The sequence below is a fragment of the Clinocottus analis genome, unplaced genomic scaffold, assembly GCF_023055335.1.
Source record: "Clinocottus analis isolate CAN_PGR_092001 unplaced genomic scaffold, fCliAna1.0.p SCAF_10, whole genome shotgun sequence".
NCBI lineage: Eukaryota > Metazoa > Chordata > Actinopteri > Perciformes > Cottidae > Clinocottus > Clinocottus analis.
In genome coordinates, this window is record NW_027175821.1 from 15116763 (window position 1) to 15132230 (window position 15468).

At 39.8% G+C, this 15468-nt stretch overlaps 1 protein-coding gene across 4 annotated transcripts in view; it reads left to right on the forward strand.

The window, feature by feature from the left end:
- The window catches only part of LOC137788578 (ecto-NOX disulfide-thiol exchanger 2-like), a 152493-nt gene that overhangs the window by 33786 nt on the left and 103239 nt on the right, over nucleotides 1–15468 (forward strand). For all 4 annotated transcript variants that reach the window (XR_011077770.1, XM_068581451.1, XM_068581474.1 and 1 more), the window contains exon 2: nucleotides 7763–7906. Coding sequence is in view for 3 of the 4 variants with exons in the window: in XM_068581451.1 (XP_068437552.1) it covers nucleotides 7763–7906 (144 nt within the window). In the remaining variant the exon portion in view is untranslated. The remainder of the gene's footprint in view (nucleotides 1–7762; nucleotides 7907–15468) is intronic.

A 15468-nucleotide genomic window follows, 5' to 3' on the forward strand; every position in this document is an offset into this window, starting at 1 on the left:
ACATAGACAACAGAAATAAAGCAATTTGTCTAGAGGTAATATTCTGTCATAATGTCCCTTTTGTAGAATTAAATTGTGCATGTCTCAAAAGATGAACGAAGAAATGAATTGTCAAGTTATGATTATTGAAGCTGACAATGTTAAGTGCAACCTTGTGTTGGAGAACAACAATAAATGAACCTTGAACCATCCTTTTTCAATGTCAGTAAATAGACTTGAGTCCATAATGGGTTCTATTTCATAACAGTTTTCACATTAGTGAAGTATACAGACTGGCTCATAATAGGAAATACCTACTATGTGCATTCAATTGACAAATTATTGAAATCACTTATTAACTGGAATATAAAGGTCAAATACAAGCCGTGAACTTCGAATCACTCCTTTGAGAATAAAAGTAGCTGAAGAAAGCGGAGTTGATTTAGCTATGAAAAGATTGTACACACTTGCATTATTTAATATGATCATCACATACTATAAAGGTTTGAAGCAAATATGTGTTGGCAGCTTTCTTTTTCCTCCCTGCATCCCCTCCTGATATGTGCTTGTATGGCTAAACATATAATTATCTTTGGGCCTCCATTTCCATCAACATGTATGTAGCTATTGAATGGGGTTTAAGTGAATACTTGGTTGCATTATGCATGTTTGTTCTCATATTGTCCAACACCAATGCAGAGAAGTCTTATTTTAAGTCTTAGTTCATGCATTAATTCAAATTCCTCCACTGCTTTTGATATTTTGTTATTGTCATAGCAGTCAAATCCTCTCAGCTGCATGTAGTTTCTTCGGGAAGTTATGTAAAAAAGAACAAATCAAATTCACTCAATGAATTGTAAATATTGTATATCTTTGAATGGCCTTTATCTGCTTCAGATGGATGAGCACACAGCAATCTACATCTGTTTTCCATGGCTGGCTAGATTCATTCTCAGCACCAACACACACATACTCTCTCTCTCTCTCTCTCTCTCTCTCTCTCTCTCTCTCTCTCTCTCTCTCTCTCTCTCTCGGTCTGGACACAGATTTCCAGATGCATGAGTTCACTTGCTGGTGTGTGTCAATTGTCTGCTGGTAAACCAACATTTTCATGACCAGATTCAACAATCCAGGAAGTTACCCAGATCATTTAGTGCAGAAGAATGCAGACAAATGATGCAGTAGATAATGTGAGCAGGAAAGAGGAAGACTGAGAACATGCTGTAATACTATCATGAATTACACCGACACTGGTTCCTTCATCGTTTGCTGTCCAGTGCTGACTTGATTTGCTCTGTGCCCAGAAAACGGCGTCTATTTCCCAGTTTTGGAAAAGCTACAGAAATGCTTACAGGGAATGGGCCCTGAAATGACTGCAGTGGGATATTGTGTCCCAGATTAGTCATCAAAGTAATGAAATATTCATGCTTTGGTTTGTTGGGTTTGTGTGATGTCATCACAGTCATTCAAGATTGCATCCTGGTTATCACATCCAAAGGTTGTATGGGTGAGCCGGTGATTATTTTCCTCATCGTTTTCTGTGTCAAGACCTAAGGGGGCATATGCAGTGTGCTCATTTTGTATAACCAGCAATGCACAAGATATACAAATATATTCAATTGACAATGATATGAATAAAAAAAGAAAATACTCACAATAGAACCTAACAACAACAAATGTTTTGCATTTTGTGTGTAGCCGTTGTGTTCAGCAGTTGGCATGAACGGCAGCAACTCCAAGCTTGCGGCCATTGTACTCTGGCAGGAAACCCTGGACTCTGGTTTGGGAGTAAGTGTCTCACTCAAATATCTCGAGGTCTTGTTCATGAGTGAGGGTAGATGTGGGAAGATGTTGTGTGTGATTGACAGGTGGATCGGTTTTGGACTGTTCTGGACTTTCTTGATGTACAGGGAGCTGAGCCTGAAGCTGACGATCTCGATACAGGTTGATCTGGTTTACAGCTTCCACCGATGGTCCTGAGCTTTACGTAGCGAGCAAAAGAACAAGGTTGTGGATACAGGCGGCCAAAATAATTTTCCTTCACTGGATGCCTGGGCTCACCTTCGGAGAAACTTACACATCCGAGGGGAGCTTGTTTTAAGTTAAGGTGGTTCAGGCATCTGATAAGGACGCCTCCTGGGTCCTTCAGGGCTTTTTAGACGCATCCAACTGGGCCGTGGCCCTGGGACAGACCCAGAGTATGCTGGAAGGATTACATTTCCCATCAGGCCTTGGAGCGCCTTTGGGTCCCCTGCTCTGTGACTCAGAGGTTAAAAATGGATGAATTGTAATACAAATGATTGACGAATCAATTAAATAACTGCTTGTTTATGGTTACAACACATTGCATACGTTACATTATCGGTGTCGATTTGTTATAGAATATTTTTGAACCAACCCACCATCACTGAAATCTACTGAAAGGTAGAAAGAATGAAGGGAGAGATTTTACTCTGCGTTGTATTGCCAATGTTGTGTTTATTTAAATACTTACAACATCAGATCAGTGCAATTGGCGGTCAAGCATATTGTATTTGGACCTTGGAAGTTGGTTGCTATTTTTAAGCCACACAAGCGTTGTAGCTGTAGGGATTGCCATCGGTCAGTCAATAAAGCTTGAAAAATATCAATAACTATAAGATGGATTGCCAAAACATCCTCGAAGTAGCTGCGCCTGGATATTAGATTTTCTGAGCTGCTAGCTTGGCTGTAGACTCCTTGCTCTGTCCATGCTTCCTTACTTCTTTACTCCCATGAAGCAGAAAGATAGTGCTAAAAAGAGTTGGAGCCATTTTGCAGAAAAAGAACAAAGAGGAAACGTCGTTAGTGTCAAGAATGTGATTTCTTGCTGAATATATTCCATTCAGTCTTGTTAAAACTATATCCTGTTCATTTATCAGACTTCTTGTCATTTTTCTTTCAGATTTCCATGAAATTATAATTCATTTTTTCATAAATATCATGATATGGATATTAATATCATTAAGAAATATCTATTATGGTGCATCCTAGTACCCACTGGTCGAGGGCGCATGCTGCTTGGTCACTAGTTTTCATGCCTGCCTCAAGCACCTTTTAAAATGTTTCATTTCACTTGCATCCCATTTGTTGTCACTATATGAAAAAAAGTAGTATTTTCATTTGAATGGAATACGTTCAGAGTACAATAGTTAAGTTAAATCTGATACACAATGTAAAACGAACAATGTGTAGTGCCGAAACGATCTGAAAACTGAAACAATGAGCTTATAGACGCAACAACTTGATTGTTGTTATTTAAAAATACTCTAACACTGCTAACAACCAATTTAAATCTAATTCATTATTATAATAATCTTGATTAGATCAGCTTTAAGAGAAGCTTTTGACATGCAAAAACTAAAATGTGGATGAGGTATGTTTCCATTAGTGGATGTGGAGGCTTTCTGAATGTAAAATGTATGAAAACTATATCAGAGAGAACATTAAAAAAAATGGAACGAGTCTTTACGCTGCTCCATTAATAATTCATCATATAAGCTCTTTTACAATTTTCAACATAATGTTTCCTGCCTCAAGGACCTCCAACACGTTCATGTGATGATTCCGGGAATTTCTGTCAGTACTTATATTTATAATCAGCAGTATAATTTCATGCATTCTACTGTTAAAAAATAAATAAATTGGATGTACCCGCTGCTTCTAAAGATTACTAATAGCTGATTATACTGCTACAGAAATGCACGAGTTACATCTGGCTAAACACCAACATGACCTCATCTTGCTCCCTCTCAAAGGGTTCGCGCTTTCTTTTAAAATATATTATGTCTGCTACTGCAGGAATAGGGGTGTTAATGATTAATAGTTAATTGACAATAATAATTTTGATCAGTTATTAAATAGTTAAAGAGAATATGGAAAAAAAAATATTCAAAAGCTGAGAAATTGTTAGAATACTCTTTACTTTACTCCACCTGTGAGCGTGTATCGCTATTTGAAGCCTGGTGTCGCCTCCAGAAGAATTCAGTTCGACAACTTCTCTCTTTTTCGTAATTTACCCCGAACAGCCGGAAGTTCGGCTCTTAAATACACGGTTTTCCGTCATAAGCAAAGTAGCATTTACTTGGCTCTAACCCGTCAAGAGGAGGAGGATCCTGTGTTCTCATCTCTTCTCACAGAAAGAGACGTGCAACGTCCCGTCTGCTTCTCTAGTGTCAACATACTGATAAACAGGTGTGTGTGTTGAGGAGTGCAGGCGTGTGACTGAAGTTCCTTTGAAAACCAGACATTTCTAGACACAACTACAGCTGCGTAGCTGTGTTGTACTGACCTCGCTAACCTAACCTGAACTTCACTCGACATGAATATGAAAAGCATCTACAGAAATTTTAGATTTATATTATCACACCTCCAGTGAGCCTGGGCTCACATCACTTAACCCTCTTCTCTTCAACCAGCAGGTTAGCAAAACCAAACCCAGGAACCAGCTTGTGTCTTGAGGATTGAAGCATTTAAGCGCTGACGAACAGCCTGAACTGTAGACACACTCCACTGCTACGCTCACAGCTATAACGCTACTGCCAACTTCATTGTCATCGCTACACACACACACACACACACACACACAACGGGCCGTTGAGCTTGCGATACACCGGTGGGAACCCTGACAGAGTATGCAAGGCAGACATGCAGCTGAAAATCTCTCAGCGAGACTGATTGATGCTGTGGAGACTTGCTTGTATCCACGGTGTCGTAGCTGCTAACGCTCCTAGACAGGTAAACTTGGGGGAATATTTTTTTTTTTTTGCATACACTGAAAGCTGGTGGAAAACCATGGATTCAACCTGTTTTGTGCATCGGTCATCATTGTAGCAAGCCGGCTTGTTAGGCACTCCAACCACAGCAGCCTTGCATGAAAGGCACTAATCATGTCAGCCAGCGGCTGATGATCGGTTAACCAGGGTCGGCTACCGGTCAGGAAAAAAAAAAAAATCAGAATTAGCATCCTAAACTGCCAGGCAATTTAGTTTCAGGTCTCTGGGAAAGGATAAAAACCCAACTAATATCCAGATGCTTGGACCCAGATTGAGAGAAGAGATACAGATTGTCGCTCAGTAAAATCACGTCCACGCAAACTGCAAAACAAACCAGAATACAGCAAAAAAAAACTGCCACCTTCAAGGGGTTGTTTAGAGTGACAAGGTTGTTTTTTGTTGATGTAAGACACATGAGGGCGGGGCACACGTCAGTACATGTTTTGAGGCCTGGATTTCCTCGCAGCACCCCTGTGTGCATACCGACTCTGATCTATTGGCCCTCATGTTTCCTTTCTTTATGCGTTTGTAACGTCTTGGATAAAACGCTGGAAAATAAGACCAACCTGTAGACTGACAGCAGTAATATTAAATCAGAAGATTAACTGACTCTTTGTTCAGTCTATCACGCAGAGAGAGAGAGAGAGAGAGAGAGAGAGAGAGAGAGAGAGAGAGAGAGAAAGAAGTCCCAGACAGACGGATGTTGATGGGCTGCAGACATCTGCGGGGAAGAGAGACTGATGCAGTCGGTGAATGGACGTGTTTGATGTTACCTCTGACGGTGCGTTCTACAGACAGCAGAAAGGTGGAGGACATTTTGGGGGAGAAATATGGAGGCATGCTTAAGCATGTGTGAACACTTGCATTAGTATTCACATGTCGTGTCAGAGGAAGGTTTTGATAAGGATTCGGTTATCCAAAAGGGAAGCAGCAGAGTTAATTGGAAGAGCTGTGTTTACAGGGGGACTGAAGGTAAACATGTTTTTTTATGTCACAGACTTTAGATTACGGCACCACTGCTCTCAGGTTATGGTTCAAAAGGAAACAGCTGCAAGGTGTTGCATTGTACGTTCTAATATTTGATGTGTGTACTTGCATCAAAACATGCCACATACTATACGCATAGCGATGGGGAAAATATCAAGCGCAGTGTAACACACAGACAGACCAGTGAGAAACAGAAGGAGGATCTGTCCTCGTCAACAGGGAGGAGGCTCAGCTGAATGAAGGCAGCTATTAAAATCTCTTGTAAACACATTATCGGCCTGCTCTTGTCCACTATATAGAATGGGACATAACAGCGATTTAGAGGCTGAGCCGCATCCATAAATGCATGAAGCCAATCTCATGTCAGTGTCTGCTGGCACCTTTCGGTGCATCCCGATGTGCAGCGGTTACATGGAAGAAGAAAGGGATGGAGAGGGTGGAACAAGTAAATATGTCAACTACAAAGACAAAGAATTGATGCCTCCAGGCTAATGTCAGAACAAAAGAAAAACAAAGTTTGTGGTGTGTGAGCCTGGTTTTCCTGAAATGATTATTTATTTTTGTTTCTTTATGTTATATCATCTCTCTTGTTTGCGTTGTTATTGTTTGTATTGTTTCTGTATTTAGCGTGTAAAGGGCCCTTGAGTAGCTTTTTTATAATTATTAGCATGCGTTTTTGTCCAGGATTGGACAAAAAAATAACACAACGCATGCAATATGAGTGAAGGATGCATTTTAAACTGGATTAGAAGTAAAATGTTGCAACATCTGCAGCAAAGAATAAATAATACCACTAAAAGAGGAAGACATGGGGAAACAACCATGAAGCAAACAGGATGCCCAGAATAAAAATGAAGACGCATGCATGTTCTTGCAGTGAAAGAAAGGGAAATGAAAAATGCACATAATAAATCCAAATAACTCCCAATCAACAAGGAATAAACATGTCTGTAGGTAAATTGGACAGCGTCTTCGTTTGTTACCTGCGTGTCAACCCCACTGTGATGAACACAGCTGACTGGACAGAGATAGGAGGTTTCCCTTGTCATCATCCAGATGTGCTGTATTTCATTGGAACAGGTGCAGAAACAGGTGTGAATTAAGATTGATGTGTTTTATATTATATTAGAACTGGTGTCTTACAAGTTTGTCTCAGAATGACTGTAACAAGCCAACAATAGCTGATGTGTTAGACCGTATTTGCTTTTCATTCCTGAGGGTTTGTAAAATACATCTGGATCAGTGTTTTGATCATGACTCCAGGATGTGACTTTATTTATTGCTCCTTGTGTCAGAGTGTTGCGTCTCGTAAAGGAAGAGAATGACACCAAGAGGAGCAGGTGAAAATTAAAATAGTTATAGAACAGGATATAGAGGAATTCATTAGGCAGAGCGGTTTGATTTGCATTAAAGCCCAGACAGACTCTGTGTGTGTTTGTGTGTGTGTGTTTTAGTTTGTGTGTGTATAGACAGTCTGCTCACATTATAAGACATTTGAAGTAAGATCTTAAAATTCGTGGCAGCATCTCAGGATAGAACATTTTCATTGTGATTTAGAGTTTGTAGTTTCTTATAGCTCATCCTCTGGCTGTTTTAATCTTTTTAAAAACTTGTTGTGGACATTACTGGTTGGGCAATATCAACTCTGTCTAATATCTCAGACTTTTAATCTCATATATTTGCAGTATTTCAGACGTTATTGGTCTGTTTGAAATTTTGTAACAACTTGGAAAGTAATAAGGAGCAGAGGTCATGAAAAAAGCAAAATTTGCCTCTATTTACCTCACTTTATCAAGACTTCTCCGTTAGTTCATCATCATTTAGCGTAGAAAACTGTGACACGTTATTTTGTTCTGCAATACAAATACACAGGACATGGGGTGAGTAATTGATAAATAAATGCTCATTTTGTGGATGAAGTCTTTCTTTGGAGGTACACATTTCTGTGTGCGACCCTCTATGATTCTGCCCTGCTCCTTTGTAATGTACTTGTCCTCTTTTAGGGCTCAGCGCTCTGCCCTTTGACCCAACGACCAGCAATGATCCTCTCCACTTCAACGGCTCCAGCGGGCCGCTTGTGACAGAGTGTGCCTCGATGGAAAACACTGCTGGAAACTGCAAGAGGAAAAGAACCAGTCCGCCTCCAGGTATTGACAATCCTACCTCACGACAGTAACATCACGATACAAAAGAATATAGAAACCTGTCATCTCTGGTTTCCTGATAATGCCTCGATACATCAGCTACGTGTTGTGCGACACAGCCCCCGCCTGGAATGACAGCGGCTCGCTTTGTCTGGTTGGATGTTTCCAGATGGATTGTCATTTAAATGCTACCAGCATCAAATAACTGCTGGTGAGAGATAAACTCTAATCCCGTTATTTTGAGACAGTCAGAAAGAGGTAGCCTTGTTTGGTCTTTGCTGTTTTTGATTAGCTTGCTGTAGCCCGCGGCTCTGTTTGGAGGTCACACGGCTAAAACCAGGAAGCAGCACAGTGGAGATCTCGCATCCGCCTGGCTCTCTCCATGCCAACACTCCCGCCAATCAAAAACTCACAAGCCTTCAGCTCTCTGATTGTTACACACCAAATGCTGTGGCGATGTCCTTGTGTGCAAACGCTTGCACTGTAGTTTGTGTGTGTGAGTGTGTGTTTTCACCCAATGAACGTAATTCTAATCAGGGCCAGTGTGCTGTCTAATTAAAGAAGGGCTTTTTAATTAATTGCATTATGAGCAGTAGAAAGAACAGTGCCCTTAAGACGGAGAGGTGTTTCTCCATGTTTTCATCCGTCGAACTGACTCTAATTGGTCTGGATTTACAATCTGGCAGAGATACACAGTTGCTCTAAATTAACTAATATCAGTACTTGCAGGGCACAGCTTACTCACTAGTAGTGCTCATAGTCAAACTTGGCCTGTGGCTCATTTTTTTCCTGCCAACGATTTCATCAAAGATCTTTGTGCTATTAGAGATACAATCCTTTAATGGAGTTGGGTAGTGCACCTGGGGAGAATCTGCACATGACCCATCTTTCTTGACCCATCCTCTCACCACTGGCTATTGTCATCAATTATGTAGGGAAGATAATGTTTGTCCCCCAGTCAACAGCGGCGTTGACCTTGCATGTTCGATCTCCTTCAATAGTGAACAAACAAAGCTTTACTATTTCATGTTGCTGAGATTGCTTTTCAATTCAAAAATGTATTGTGTTACTCCATAATGACAATACAGAGCTAATGAATATAATGTCTACTATATATTGCCACACTGCCCAGGGTGTACTGTGTCCCAAGCTTATTGCAAGGTGGGATTTGCACAAGGCCTCGGACCCACAAATGACAAGTTATTTAGAATCAAAGATAAATGAATGAACAACTCAGAGTTTTCACATTACTGATTAAGGTTGGGTAATATGGATACATCCTCTGTATTATCTCAATGTTGATACTAGTAATATCATACACTTATGAGGAATTGTCTTTGGATGAAATAACCAAAGAACCGAACATGCCAAATCAAGGAGTATTTATAGAATAATATACAGAAATATGGCTTTGCCTGGCATGTCTGCAGCTCTTTTTTCTTTTCCCATTTTATTCTGTAGGACTTCAATCGGTTGTCGCTCCGATCAGCAGTTGTTTCCTTCCACCCAGGTGCTGCTGTTTGCTATTTGTCATACACTGATAATACAACCAAGTTGCCTTAAGAGGAGTAAACTCAGCTTCTCCTCCATTTTTACCATTTTTGTTTAGTGATTTAAATGTCCTCTCCTTGTCATTTTCTATCTTGCTTTGTTTAGAAACTGAATTTGGAGGGGACACCTGCCGCAACACATCCAGTGAAAATAACTAAAAGAAACAAAAAGGTGCAGCAGGGGCATTTATAAAAGCCACCTCTGTGACAAGAGCTTCAGTGGGCATAAAAAGCAGCGCCCCAGAGTTACAGTACAGTATGACTCACCACAATTTGTGGATAAAGGACAACAGATGAGCTTAGCATGGTTTTCACATTTTGTTATTTACTTTTTATAGGCAGTGTTTTTTTATTTATTCATCAACCTTCGGAAGAGTTCATTTTAAGCACTTTCACTGAACTGACTTTTCTCAAAACAGAAAGCTGGAAATAAATAGAGTCCATTTTGTATAAAGTCAATGAAAAGAGAGAGAGAGAGAGAGAGTGTGTGTGTGTGTGTGTGTGTGTGCGTGTGTGTGTGTGTTCGTGCATGTGTGTGGTCTGCTCGGATTAAAGCCTGTCAGAAAGCCTTAAGATCAAAGCCTTTGTGGAGCACAAATCTGATCTGTCACTGGAAAAGCCACCCATTTTTTTTTACTTCCATCTCAGAGATACAGTAGAGAACAAAGTCGCTCATCCATTATTTTTCCCACTGTCAGTTGGATGTTTTTTGTTTTTTTTAACTATGACAATGAAGGTGCCATTAAAGCAGCATAAGTGCACTACTATCATGATGACACCTCTCACTGCAGTTCCTCTGCATTTCCTCACAGCTTCCTGGAAAAGAGGAAACCTTCAAGGAAAGACATTTCCATCATTGTCAAAAACTAAAATGGATTTCATGTTCATTTAATGAAGAGCTCATGTAGTTTACTTAAACCTGTGTGCAATATGAATAGGAATGCTTCGCCTGCAAAAAAGGAAAATCAAACCATCCTACCGCAAATATTAAAATGTGCAATCATTTTCTGTTTGATTTTCAAACATTATGTGATCATGCTATACCATGCCAAACTATTTATTTGATTCATTTGGTTGGTAGCAAAGCTATAGACGGACTTGGATGCACCAATGTGTAATTGTGACGCATCAAACATTTTTATGATGCGATAAAATACTCCATCGCTTATTCTGCCAATTGATTGAGGAATTGGATAACGATAGATATTTGTATTTTAGCCGCGCTACCAACATGGCTCTAGAGATGGTAATGTCAGTCTGTCGCTCGGTCGGTTCAACACTTTGAGCATGAGCATGTTACAGGATACTGGATTCAGACCAAAGCTCTGCTGTGTCGCAACAGTCCCCTCGCGTGGATGTCGACTCTTGTCTTGTTTGAAAAGGAAAAACAAATATGAGCGCAATCAATTAGATCTCAGCTGGTGTTATTTATAATTCCGCAGTAATAAAAGTAATATAATAATTTCCTGGAAAAACAATGTTTCTCCAGTGCTGTCAAATTAGTGGATGCTGTGCTTGTGAGTGTCAGCAGCTGCCACCGCTGTTTGGGCGATATCTAATACAAAAAAAAGACATTTATGAAAAGTTGTTAGTGGAAATTTCAGTGCAACATAAAAGGTATGAAAAGCACTCTCTTCTTGTTTGTCAACTCATACATATTTCTCAGGCATGTATTTGCATGCCACTGCAGTAATTCTTCTCCACATCGTAATAACATATTTTTGCACTTAGAGGTACTCGTGGCAGTTGCCTTTTCACAACTGGTATTACAGTGGTGAAGAGCCGACCCCTGTAAGCAAGCTTGCAGCAGGGCTTCTTGTCATACAGTGTGTGTGTACCTTGTGTTGCTCCTTTGTAAATGCTTTCTTATGGCTGCCATGTCACTAAAGCATATCACTTTAATTTCCCATTTTTTAAATAGTTTGTGGTATTTTTACTGCTTGATTCTGCAATGTTCTTTTTCCGTTGTTTTTTTTTGCCTCATTTTTAATTTGGAAGTTCAATACACAGCATCAGTTCTTTGTGAGACAGGGATAAAGGTTTATGGACTTGTTTGCTATGTTTAATACTTCCAAGGATGGAACAAGGCTTTAAAGCAAATAGCAAATATAAATTGAGGATTTGTATTGTTTGAATAACCTCAATTTCTCGAGTAAACGTTTCAGCCATATATGGTGTTGCATTAGCCACATGTTGTTGCACAGCATGTAGCGCCTTTGTGGAGTACACGTGTTGAACACAGCAGCCGCTGGAAAGCTAATAATAACGCAGTAACAAATCCTCAACAGCATTGTTCCATCAGGCTAATGAGTATGGCCCAGTAATGACAGATCAATGATTACAGATGATTAGTGTGTCCCTGCGCCGGCTATGACTCCACTGTCTATCAGTTGTAGCTGTGTGCTAACTTGAAGTCACTCCCCGAAGGACCGCGAGCTAAATGATGGAGGTCTGCAGCAGCTGGAGCTTTTGGATTTACTGGCTTAGAGGGTGTGATTCTGTCTGCCTCCGGGTCGTCTCCAGCTTCAGTCAGGTCCTGCAGCCCTCTGAGGACAACTGATGGAGCACAGACTCATTAGCAGCCATGTGGATTTAGTCTCGTTAAGGGATCCGCATGGATAGATGTATCTCATTACATTTGCCTCTTCAGTAGCTACACATACTGTGGGGCAAAGACATGTGGTCCTGTAAAAACATGGACACAACCAACACTGCATGATGCGCTTGTGTTTTTCACAAACTACCATTCATTAAGCCAGTGTAATAACCCAGACCAATGTATCCAGAGACTCCATTTATGAATCAACACAGTGAGAAAAACCTCCGGACATCCTGTTGGGAAAACATAATGCAGACGTGTAGTTTATCAACCTCCTCTAGCCTGACGGGGGTGTGTGGCTATCATTTGAGCTAAATGCTAACGTCAACATGCTAATAACCCTCTAATGACATGCTGATCTTTAGCAGATGCAATGTTTACTGTGTTAATCGTATTTACCGTCTTATCTCATCATGTAAGCATGCTAATATTAGCTAATTAACACCAAACAACTAATTATCATTAAGTATAATGGGAAAGGCATTATTTTGTCATGAACCAAAGTATTATGGTATATTATTAATGATGCCGCTAGATGAAAGATTAGGGGTCACTAAGGTTAGCACAGTTCAATCCAAAGGGGGACATGGATGGCTGTACCAAATCTCATGCCAATCCATTCAATAGTTGTCAAGATTTCTCACTTTCAATTTCAGTTTCACCATCAGGTGACGGTAGAGCCATGCCGCTAGTGTGGCCAAATGCGTATCGAGCTATGTATTACGAAATATCAAATGTATGTTTTTTATGTTGCCTGTCAGGGCTTAACTTGAAGGTTGGAAACAGTCCAACCCAGGAGGTGTTGACGAGTGAGAACACATGTATCTGAATGGAGACACAAAGCTGTCGGGGCAGAAAATCAAATACATCCCAACCACACAACACCAGTTATTATATTATAGAGTGTCAGTAAGGACATATTTTGAATTCAGAATATGTATTAGCTGGAAAGTGACTAATTATGGTACATGCATACTTTTAATAGAACGCTTGGGGTTGCGGACCCGAGCACAATGTCATCTTTTCAGTGTCTTTTCATGGTTGATTTCGATAAAGGTTTGGCACTTTTCATCAGCCACTCTTGCGCTTCACCTCACCAGTGACTCTTTTCTAACAATCCGTATAAAGACCGCCTCAGGGCCGCCGTACAAACTGCTGGAGTTAACCAGTTTTTTCATGGGTATCAGCATTTCACAGCAGTGCAGGATCGTCCTTCTCTTTGCAGCTCTGTTGTGAATAAACTAAACCAAGAGAACAGAATGAGCAGAGAAAAAGCTGCCGTATACGTTGGAGGAGCATGCGTTCACTCATTGACGGGATCAATAGCGGTTACATGTGATGTGCTCTGGTGAGCTTCACACATCAACATCTGTCTTATTGCACACTCCAGTACTGTAGGCTTTTAATTTGATAACGCTGCTTGACAGAAACCTGAGACCTGAAACGGTCTTTGTTGACAAGCCCTCTTTTATAATGACCTTGTTTTCATGACTATTAAACTGGAGCACATTTGAAGTACAGTTTGAAGAGCTACTATATTTAAACCACAATTGATGCTCTTACTGCAGTTTATTCAGCGTGGGATGATTAACCAAAACATTCTACTTTTAGCCATGTTTTGTGAGAATGTAAATATTGTCATAAAGGCAATCTCAAGCATATTGCTCTTTGTCTGGCTGAAATGAACTGTCCACTGTTTTGGATACATTTAAGTGAACACAGGTCCAAGGTTGTGTGTACCAGTTGTGACATTTCAGTGTTATTCTAAAATAATATTTGAATATTAAGATGTGATTTATGAGTTTGTAAATATTACAACGATCAAATTGAGCACTAAGGGAAGTTAGTGAAGTACATTTACTCAAGTAGTCTACTGTTAAATAGAATTGTATGCTACTTGTGCTCTTGTATTTTCATTTTCCTGCTACTTCATCCTTTTACACACTACATTTATTTCACAGATGTAGTTACAAGTAACTTTGCGGTTTCAGATTGTTCATACAAAACATGCAATTGGTTAATAAAATCTAATGCATGAATAGATTAAAATCGATTAAAGCACCAAACTCAGTTTATAGCAGGTTGACCTCCACCAGCTACACCTTGACAAGTCTGTCCTCTGTAAATATTTTATAACTTTCCCTGGAGTGAGATGTCTTAATAACTTTTGGTACATGTCAGTATAGCTCCATTTTAATAACAGATTTACTTCTTCCAGCACTGACTATCAGCAGTAAAACGGAGCACATTTTGCGTAACGTTTAGGTGTCTATTCATACAGCACCTGCACATTTCTATTCTCATTTTGTAGATAACATGTTTTCACTTGAGACCTGGCATGCAATTATCTGTGTGAAATCATTAAAGACTCGTCTGTGAAAAGGCAGAATTGTCATTATTTTTCAAAACGCATTGGGAGAGAAAAGCAATGGATTATTTTGAGATTGGTGGCTAGAAAATTGCTAAGTGTATGTTGTGGGAATCTAAGGCTGTCTGGAGAGTCTCTAATTTGTGTTTATATTCCTCAAAGGGTCAGATTCACTTTAATTGCATATTTAAGTAATTCAGCATTAAGTGAGTTTATCTGTTGGCAGGATTTCTGAGATTGTTGTGTTTATCAAGTGTGTTGTTGAGATGATAATATCCAGGAGAATACTGTACAGCAATTTTCTAAATCCCCTTTATTATACTTTTTTTTTACCCTCATCCATATAATTTAAATAGATATAGTACACTATGCAGACTCTGGCTGCATTTTCATGATCAAAAAATGAGTTTTTTTCCAACTAATTATTTAAAAAAATGTCATCAATGACACAAAAACCGGCTATCACATCTTCTCAGACTCCAAAGTGATGTTCAAATTGAAAAGGAGAGAAAGGCAACAATCAGTTGACTAATAATTTCAGGCATGAATACAGACAAATCACTCACTTCTACATCTCACGTGTGTAGTAACGCATCTCCTTTTTTGTTCACCGGACTTTTCAGATAGCATGGTCCTCTTTGATTTGACATTGTTCTGTATCTTCCTCACTTAATTTCAACAAAGCAGGATCATCAAAAGAAAACATGTGAGTTGATACAGACATTATGGAGAAACTGTACAATGTTTTCACCCGACAACTCCCCACAGTCATTAGCCCAGTGTGCGGCCCCTCAGCTCTTAATGATACAGCGCTTCAGTGTGCCAATCTGACCGGCTCTCCCTAAAATCCTGATGAGATTATAACAGCCTCATTTAAGAGACAACCAGCATCACGACAATACAAATAACAAGGGGAAAAAAAACTGTCCTGAAAATACGACACAAAACATTGGCTTTTTTTAATTGTTTGTTTTATCTGTGATGACATATTCCTTCCTCTGCTCTCGTCATAATAACGACGGCCTCCAGACAGCTTGACCGTTTCATC